Here is a 10000-nt window from a genome sequence, read left to right on the forward strand (position 1 = left end):
CAGCCTGTTCATAAATACAAAGACGAATGAAAATGATCACATTTAATGAGAGTCAAGGAAGTATGTGATTTTTTTCTGGCGTCTGTAATTACAGTTATCTCAGTCGGATATAAACTCATTTCTTTCTTGCAGACGTGAATTTCAAACACGACTATGTTTCCAATTATTAGCTTTTCCTCTTCTTCACGAGCAATACTTTATCTGTATCGCTGTCTATATTCGCACAAGAATATAATTCAGTCCTGCTTTTTATCGTATTATCGTACCTCACTGCCGAATATAGTGTGTATCTAGCAAGTTCATGAGGATGCTACCAGCTCTACGGTATAAACCCACGTTTCAGTACCGAGCACTGCCATAACTGCCGTTGCTCGATTAGGAAGCCGAAGGAACCGTCGATCCTGCAGTAAAACAGCTCCAGCTCTATAGATACAAGGGACTTTGCGGTTTGATTTCCTTTTTTTTTTAATGGAAATAATGTAGTAGATAGATAAGGAAAGTACAATCCCTTCTAATTTCAAATTCAGCGCTCATCTACACAATATGTGAACCGCCAGTTGTCTCCGAAACACCTGCAGACAGGTGTACGGGGACATATAGGGGACGAACGGTCGCCGACTCGAGAATTTGGAAGTACATACAATAATTTCTGCATCGTGAACGCACATACATACATATATGAAAAACGAACAATTGATCGTCCACCAACATATCAATGAGTTTATCAATCTTTGTGCAATTCGCTGTTTCTCATTTTATCCGACTATTTCCCTTTACTGCAAGTCTCTCCATTTCTTGTCACCAGAACCTGTATCTGAACTATGACAACCTCCCTTCCATCTTGCAGAACACCATATCCATCCACCAGAAAAGAATGTCGAGTGATTTTCCTTACGCCATTGAGCCCTTGGAGGAGAAGGAGAATGACGCTATCAAGAAGGACTTCACCGGATACCTGTCGGGGGCCGTGAGGGTGCAGCCACGGGGGTACTTCTTCCAGGGGATCTACCGCCAGTACGCCCACCAGTACTACACCCTTCCCCTGAGAACCACGGACGTCTTCGTAGCCTCGTACCCCAAGAGCGGTAGGACGTGAACCCGAGTCTTTTTGTGTGATGGAGTTAATTGGAGATAAACATTTACCAGCGACGTATGAACTTGATTGTGATTCACTCGAAACTGTTCCGAATTGATTGGCTCGATTTTCTTAGGATTAACAAATTAACTTAACAAACAATTAATATAGTTCGTATCATCTGATATGCCAAAGTCATATACCAAGACCGAATAACTGAATACGAAATGGTAATTGAAGCCCCATGTAATTATCGTTTCATTCTAGGAACCACCTGGACGCAAGAGCTGGTCTGGCTTCTCATGCACAACCTTGACTATGAAGGAGCCAGAGAACCCTTGGATGACAGATTTCCTTTTGTTGAGTATGTCTTTCCGAAGTGAGCTTTGTTGTATTGCATATAGTATTATATGTGTTATATGGCAAATAATGAAGGACGAAAAGAGAGGGGGGGGTAGGGAGAGGGACGGAAGGTGAGATGGCAAGAGAAAGTGAGTGAGAGAAAGGAGGAGAGGGGGAAGAGGGAGAGGGGGTAATGAGAGGGAGGAGGAGAGGGGGGGGGGGGAAGAGGAGGATAAGGGAGGAGTGAGAGGGAGAAGAGAGAGGGGTGGATAGAAAAAGAGATAGAGAAGGAGAAAGAGAGAGAGGGAAGAGAGAGGAGGAGAGAGAAATGAGAGGAAGAGAGGAGATAGACAAGGAGAGAGAAAGTGAGAGAGAGAGAGAAGGAGAGAGGACGTGAGAGAGAGAGAGAAGGAGAGAGGAAGTGAGAGAGAGAGAGAGAAGGAGAGAGGAAGTGAGAGAGAGATAGAAGGAGAGAGGAAGTGAGAGAGAGATAGAAGGGAGAGAGGAAGTGAGAGAGAGATAGAAGGAGAGAGGAAGTGAGAGAGATAGAAGGAGAGAGGAAGTGAGAGAGAGATAGAAGGAGAGAGGAAGTGAGAGAGAGATAGAAGGAGAGAGGAAGTGAGAGAGAGATAGAAGGAGAGAGGAAGTGAGAGAGAGAGATAAGGAGAGAGGAAGTGAGAGAGAGATAGAAGAAGAGAGGAAGTGAGAGAGAGATAGAAGAAGAGAGGAAGTGAGAGAGAGATAGAAGGAGAGAGGAAGTGAGAGAGAGAGATAGAAGGAGAGAGGAAGTGAGAGAGAGAGAGAAGGAGAGAAGAATTGAGAGAGAGATAGAAGAAGAGAGGAAGTGAGAGAGAGATAGAAGGAGAGAGGAAGTGAGAGAGAGATAGAAGGAGAGAGGAAGTGAGAGAGAGATATAAGGAGAGAGGAAGTGAGAGAGAGATAGAAGGAGAGAGGAAGTGAGAGAGAGATAGGAGAGAGGACGTGAGAGAGAGAGAAGGAGAGAGAAAGTGAGAGAGAGAGATAAGGAGAGAGGAAGTGAGAGAGAGAGGAGGAGAGAGGAAGTGAGAAAGAGAGAACGATAAAGGAAGTGAGAGAAAGAGAAGGAGAGAGGAAGTGAGAGAAAGAGAAGGAGAGAGGAAGTGAGAGAGAGATAGAAGGGGAGAGGAAGTGAGAGAGAGATAGGAGAGAGGAAGTGAGAGAGAGAGAGAGAAGGAGAGAGGAAGTGAGAGAGAGAGAGAGAGAAGGAGAGAGGAAGTGAGAGAGAGATAGAAGAAGAGAGGAAGTGAGAGAGAGATAGAAGGAGAGAGGAAGTGAGAGAGAGATAGAAGAAGAGAGGAAGTGAGAGAGAGATAGAAGGAGAGAGGAAGTGAGAGAGAGATAGAAGGAGAGAGGAAGTGAGAGAGAGAGAGAGAAGGAGAGAGGAAGTGAGAGAGAGAGAGAGAGAAGGAGAGAGGAAGTGAGAGAGAGATAGAAGAAGAGAGGAAGTGAGAGAAAAATAGAAGGAGAGAGGAAGTGAGAGAGAGATAGAAGAAGAGAGGAAGTGAGAGAGAGATAGAAGGAGAGAGGAAGTGAGAGAGAGATAGAAGGAGAGAGGAAGTGAGAGAGAGATAGAAGAAGAGAGGAAGTGAGAGAGAGATAGAAGGAGAGAGGAAGTGAGAGAGAGATAGAAGGAGAGAGGAAGTGAGAGAGAGATAGAAGGGGAGAGGAAGTGAGAGAGAGATAGAAGGAGAGAGGAAGTGAGAAAGAGAGAACGATAAAGGAAGTGAGAGAAAGAGAAGGAGAGAGGAAGTGAGAGAGAGATAGAAGGAGAGAGGAAGTGAGAGAGAGATAGAAGGAGAGAGGAAGTGAGAGAGAGATAGAAGGGGAGAGGAAGTGAGAGAGAGATAGAAGGAGAGAGGAAGTGAGAGAGAGATAGAAGGAGAGAGGAAGTGAGAGAGAGATAGAAGGAGAGAGGACGTGAGAGAGAGAGAGAAGGAGAGAAAGTGAGAGAGAGAGAGATAAGGAGAGAGGAAGTGAGAGAGAAAGAGAAGGAGAAAGGAAGTGAGAGAGAGAGAGAAGGAAAGAAAGTGAGAGAGAGAGAGAGATAAGGAGAGAGGAAGTGAGAGAGAAAGAGAAGGAGAAAGGAAGTGAGAGAAAGAGAAGGAGAGAGGAAGTGAGAGAGAGATAGAAGGGGAGAGGAAGTGAGAGAGAGATAGAAGGAGAGAAGAAGTGAGAGAGAGAAAGAAGGGGAGAGGAAGTGAGAGAGAGATAGAAGGAGAGAAGAAGTGAGAGAGAGATAGAAGGAGAGAGGAAGTGAGAGAGAGAGAGAAGGAGAGAAAGTGAGAGAGAGAGAGATAAGGAGAGAGGAAGTGAGAGAGAAAGAGAAGGAGAAAGGAAGTGAGAGAGAGAGAGAAGGAGAGAGGAAGTGAGAGAGAGTGAGAAGGAGAGAGGAAGTGAGAAAGAGAGAACGATAAAGGAAGTGAGAGAAAGAGAAGGAGAGAGGAAGTGAGAGAGAGATAGAAGGAGAGAGGAAGTGAGAGAGAGATAGAAGGAGAGAGGAAGTGAGAGAGAGATAGAAGGAGAGAGGAAGTGAGAGAGAGATAGAAGGAGAGAGGAAGTGAAAGAGAGATAGAAGGAGAGAGAGAGAGAGAGAGAGAAAGAAGGAGAGAGAGAGAGAGAGAGAGAAAGAAGGAGAGAGAGAGAGAGAGAGAGAAAGAAGGAGAGAGAGAGAGAGAGAGAGAAAGAAGGAGAGAGAGAGAGAGAGAGAGAGAGAGAGAGAGAGAGAGAGAGAGAGAGAGAGAGAGAGAGAGAGAGAGAGAGAGAGAGAGAGAGAAATTTCCACCGAGTGTCCTCGATGACTGTAAAACCACATGTATGAGTAGATAGGTAATGTCTATAGAACTAGTTAGATCCTAGTTGTACACTCCTTTTAGTGGGTCGTGTTGTATGGTTGGTTTAGTAGTGGCCCTCCGGTTCATACCCGGAGTGACCAAGGTTCGAGTCCTGGTCAGGGGAGGTTGTTTTATAAACCATAATGTGTTATTTTTTCTTGAGGTTTAGGGTAGAGACAAAAAGAAGCATGAGAAAGCCAGGACTAATGACAGAGGGACTCTAATGACCCTTTTCTGCCAGGGCCGATCACGTGCTGGACGCTGCCGTGTTTCAACGACCAGAATTAAAGGAAAAACTGAAATCGCTGCCCAAACCTGGCGATCGTCTGGCGCAGGTCCTCAGACTCGAGGAACCAAGATGTATCAAAACCCATATGCCCTTCTCGCTCCTCCCGCCCAAAATTCTTGACACTTGCAAGGTGTGTCCGGGAACGTACGAAATTAGCCTCAAAATAATGGTGCTAATTAGGTTCAGTGGTTGGATTAGCCAGATGATCGTGGCTTGTGATTCCGCTAAAATAAAATAACAAATCCATATAAAGTATGCAAGTCTCCAACATACATTTCATTATTCTTAATCAGTAGGAATGAGTAAAATAACATTAAATAATCTTCTTCAGGTAATATACGTCGCGAGAGATCCACGAGATGTTGTAGTGTCGTATTACCATCACCACCGGATGTGGATCACGCACGGTTTTCAGGGAGATTTCAGGCCGTTCTTTAACTACTTCATTAAAGAACAAGGTAAACACACACTTTCAAATAATAGTGTGAATGTCTAAATGATTTCGTCAATCTTATTTATATATTTGTTTGTTCTTTGAAGGATAATAATTTATATTTGCATTGATTTGTTTCTTAGTTTATTTTAAAAACGAGAAAAAATGATATTTTGAAACACAAGTTTCATACTAATGAATACAGACATCAGAAATATATATTGAAATATGCCATTTTCACATTTTTCCCACTCGGCTAATCTCTTTTACCTCAGTTATGTGGTCCCCCTTCTGGGAGCACCTGCGAGAGGCCTGGGAGAGACGTAGTCATCCAAATCTCCTTATCTTGACATACGATCAGCTGAAGAAAGACTTACCTGCTGTCATCAGAAAGGTCGCTGGCTTCCTTGGTGAGGCGACGCGGTGTTTTGTATTTGGCGGGTCAGTTGCCTGTCCAGGGCTATGAAACCTCTGCTGTTGTTGGTCATTATCTTTCGGAAATGCCCGTATGTAGCATACATTACAGCACATAAAGTTGGCCTCGATCATTATAGTTCTACCTATTTATTTACCATTTATTTCTTAAGTGACGCTGAACTGATAACGTAATTCTGTCTCAGGCAAAGAAGTGTCTCAAGAAGAAATAAACAGACTGACAAAGCATCTGCATTTCGACTCCATGAAGAACAACCCCGCGGTCAATGCTGTCGAGGATGCCTCCACGGGCCTCCTGGACTTGAAGGAAGGAGGGTTCGTGAGGAAGGGTAAGCCTCTCCTTTACTTTGCTTCTCTTGAGCATCTTTATTCAGTTTTATATATATATTTTTATTTTTTATTTTTTATTATATCCTCGACTACTAGTAAGTAAGGGCAGTATTTGTTGTTTCGAGACTGATTTTATAAGATAGCAGTGATGTTTACATAGTGGATTTTTATTCTTTGACAAGTGGCATCTTTATTTTTAAACCTATTGTTATTTCATGCTCTGCCAACAGCGTTCTTTCTTGTTATGCTTCATGTTCATAAGATCTGATATCACATTAACTGATTATCATCATCATATCTGTTTCTCTTCGTTTTATTTGCATAACATAAGTACTTTTATTCCAAGGGAAATCTGGAGGCTGGAAGGACTATTTTGATGACGAGATGAAAGAGAAATTTCATGCGTGGATGCTGGAGAAAGGTGGCAACTTAACGAAGGAATTCAAGTGGATGGAATGAGCTGTATTCCGCTTTGCATAAGGGTTAGTTAGTATTTAAGTTTATTAGTATCAGGCATCGGAATAGATAATTAGATAAATAAATAACAATATAGAAATAAATGCATAAATAAATATCAATACGTAGATACTAGTTTATTTTAAGGGATATATGCATTAATCATGAAAGGTTCCTTGATATTATTGACTTTGGGTGAGAATAATGCTGAACATGCATGCCTTATCAAAAATGCATCTGATGTATTAACCAGACCTTTTTAGAATTAAAACAACATTCTCCTTCGTTAGGCTTGCATAGGATTAGTCGCTAGAAGAATATTCTAATTGTGCAGACGATAAAACTCTCTAATTCCAGCTGACCCATCCATGGAGCTGCCACCTCGGGACCAATCCAGCTATCTTCTTCCAAGTTCCGTTGACGTAAGATCGATCTATCTCCATCTAAGGAACATTGATTCATGCTCAATTATTTAAAGGTAATACCCTCGCTAGTTCCCCGGTATTACATTTCGACGCAGAAAATACGAAGTCTTGGAATCATATGGGTAGTACAATGAAAGTACATGGAAGTAGATAATTTTGTTACTTTTTTTAACGTTCAAGTTTTCAATGTAGTTATAGATCATCGTTCAGAGGTTACGTAGGTTAATGACACTTGTACATAGTGGAAATAAATGAGGAGCAAATATTAGATTCGGTATTGTATTGACTTGTTTTAAATGTATAGTTATATTACTACTACATACAAAAATAAACTTTCATGTATAATGTGCATAAGCTTGGTACCAAAAAAAGGTGCTTTGAAACTGACAGGGTTCTGTGATTTTTTACAAGATTTACGGTTTGTTACATATTTCCTAATATAATTTACGAATGTATCTGACATCCTTACGTGGAATTTTGTTTTTTTATATAGAAAGATAAAATGTGCACACGTGAGAGAGAGATAGCGAGGTAGATAGCCATGGATAAACCTATAGGGGATGCTTTCCTATTCTTATAGTTTTGTATGTTGTCTATTTTTTAAGTATCTGTAGAAGGAATGTGTTTAATATTTCAAGCGTCCACAAAGTTTCTTAACGAGACCATAATGGAGTTCATAATACCAGGAAACTATTGTTAATGTCTAAGTGGTGCTCTTGATATCTTAGTGTTCTGAATAAAGTCATTGATATATATATATTGTTGGTTTATTAAGAATGTATATATTTTTATATATATATATTGAATATACATTTATTGAATTCCTTTATATGTATATTTGTTATTTGTTGATTTCAAACCTACTTATTTACAGCAGTGCACTTTATCAACATCAGTGCCAAATCAGTAAACCAATGTACATTTTTACTCATAACCTTGTGATTTCTTAGCCTGCATGAGCTTGCGACATTTCTAAGCATCCAGATATTTTTAGATATGAGAATTTAATTGCATTTGTTGCAAGGTGGATTATTCCAGATTAACATGATCAAAATGTGTGACATGATTTCTTCCACGAACGCACAGGGATACATCTCTTAAAGGTTTACTTCTTGTGTTTGCTGCACTCTTTCTTTTACCACAGTTGTATGTGCATGTGTTAGCAATACAATAAGTTTACATTTCAGCTTATCTCCATAGACAAATAGAAGCAAATAGCATAAATATATGTCCAACCACAAACATCCTCAATCACACATATATTGTGCTCTGCATCCCAACATTCTTTAACCCAATGCCGACGGGCATGACATGTACGTAAATGTCATTCCCACTGTGAGTTTACTTGTTTAATTGTTTTTACACATAGATGGCTACACTTGTAATAAGTCACAAATGAGCCAATTACCAGTACAGCCTGTCTCGCCCGTTTACCCTTTGATTTACGAAAATCTCATTTTGCGGTTACTAATGTTTATAACATTATGGTAATTATGGTATTATAAAAATAACACCATCGATATTCATAGTAATATTAAAAAATACATTTTTCCCGCAATTGAAGCAAGGGTGAAATCAGATAAGGTCACAAGGTCCACTAATTGACTCCTTTGTGGCTAAGCATTAACAGAGCCATCTATGCGCAGAAACATTTCACAAAAAAAAAAAAAAAATATCTTAGCACAGCATTTCATCCATTTTTTTATTAATTTTCCCCGGCGACATTGGGTTACCTGCACTATCCATCTTGTTCAGCGTCTCTCAACGCCCATTCGCGAACCATTCACCGCTCCTCACTCGCCAACTCCCCGCCGCTGGCTGACCTGCAAAGGCTCAATCCACAGAGAATACTGTGTCGTGCGGCCCCTGCGAAATCCGCTGGCGCACGCATGGCCACAGAAGCCACAGAATTCGCACAAGGGCTTCACTTGGCCGTCTAACACAGTGTGCATATACCATAACAGAATACTTAGGTATATGCGTATTCGTATTATATATATATATATATATATATATATATATAAAGTGAGGAAGAGAGGAGAGAGAAATGAGAATGAGAACGAAAGAGAGAAAGAGAAATCAGAGAGAGAGTAAGAGAGAAAAAAGAGAGAGAGAGAAGGAGAGCGAGAAAAAGTGAGGGCGAAAAATGGGGAGGGCTACAGAGTAAGGACAGAGGGAAGAGAGAGAAAAAAATATGAGAGACAGAAGGAGAGAGGGGGACGGAGACAAAGAGAGAGAGAGGAGGGGAGGGAGGGAGAGAGAGAGAGGGAGGGCGGAAAAGGGGAGGGAGGGAGAGAGAGAGAGGGAGGGCGGAAAAGGGGGAGGGATATAAAGTAAGGACAGAGAGGGAAGAGAGATGGAAAGGAGAGGAGAGGAAAGGGATAGAAGGGAGAGAGAGAGAGAGAGGAGAAGGAGGGAGAGAGACAGGAGGGAGAGAGAGAGAGAGGAGGGGGAGGGAAAGAAGGAGAGAGAGAGAGAGAGGAGGGGAAGGGAGAGAAGGAGAGAGAGAGAGAGGAGGGGAAGGGAGAGAAGAAGAGAGAGAGAGGGGCGGGAGGGGGAGAAGGAGAGATTTGAAAGGGAGAGAGAGAGGGAGAGGTTGAAAGAGAGAGAGAGAGGGAGAGGTTGAAAGAGAGAGAGAGAGAGAGAGAGAGAGAGAGAGAGAGAGAGAGAGGAGAGAGAGTAGAGAGAGAGATGAGAGGAGATGAGAGAGAGAGAGAGAGAGGAGGAGAGGAGGAGGAGATGAGGAGGGAGGGTAGAGAGAGGGAGAGGAGGGGAGGGGAGAGGAGAGAGAGGTGAGAGTGGAGGGGAGAGAGAGGGAGAGAGAGAGGTGAGGAGGAGAGGGAGGAGGAGAGGGAGAAGAGAGAGAGGGAGGAGGAGAGGAGGGAAATGAGAGGAGGAGGAGATGAGGGAGAGTGGAGGGGAGGAAGAGAGAGAGTGGAGGGGGAGAGGGAGAGAGGAAGGAGAGAGGAGGGAGAGAGGGAGAGAGGAGAAGAGGGAAGGGGAGAGGAGAGGATGAGAGGAGGGAAGAGGAAGGAGAGAGAGAGGGAGAGGTGAGAGAGAGAGAAGGGGGAGTAGGAGAGAGGGAGGAGGGTGAAGGAGAAGAGGGAGAGAGGAGATGAGAGGAGAGCGAGATGAGAGAGAGAGGGAGGAGGAGGAGAGGGGGAGAGAGATAGAGAGGGAGAGGGAGAGAGGAGGAGGAGAGAGGGGGAGAGAGTGGAGAGGAGAGGGAGAGAGAGGAGAAGGAGAGGTGGAGGAGAGGAGAGAGGGAGAAGGGGGAGGAGAGGAGAGGAGGGGATGAGAGAGAGAGAGAGGGAGAGGGGAGAGAGGGGGAGAGAGGGAGAGGAG

The 10000-nt window shown here is 43.0% G+C and overlaps 1 protein-coding gene across 1 annotated transcript in view; it reads left to right on the top strand.

Moving 5' to 3' along the window:
• The window catches only part of LOC125036069 (luciferin sulfotransferase-like), an 11512-nt gene extending 4100 nt beyond the window's left edge, over window positions 1-7412 (top strand). Inside the window, exons 2-9 of the mRNA XM_047628461.1 lie at window positions 848-1085; window positions 1343-1439; window positions 4529-4706; window positions 4908-5034; window positions 5285-5419; window positions 5630-5773; window positions 6121-6256; window positions 6588-7412. Of these exons, the coding sequence (XP_047484417.1) occupies window positions 875-1085; window positions 1343-1439; window positions 4529-4706; window positions 4908-5034; window positions 5285-5419; window positions 5630-5773; window positions 6121-6233 (1005 nt within the window). The 5' untranslated portion in view covers window positions 848-874 and the 3' untranslated portion in view covers window positions 6234-6256; window positions 6588-7412. The remainder of the gene's footprint in view (window positions 1-847; window positions 1086-1342; window positions 1440-4528; window positions 4707-4907; window positions 5035-5284; window positions 5420-5629; window positions 5774-6120; window positions 6257-6587) is intronic.
• The last annotated feature ends 2588 nt before the right edge of the window (window positions 7413-10000 follow it).

The sequence above is a fragment of the Penaeus chinensis genome, chromosome 20 (assembly GCF_019202785.1).
Source record: "Penaeus chinensis breed Huanghai No. 1 chromosome 20, ASM1920278v2, whole genome shotgun sequence".
NCBI lineage: Eukaryota > Metazoa > Arthropoda > Malacostraca > Decapoda > Penaeidae > Penaeus > Penaeus chinensis.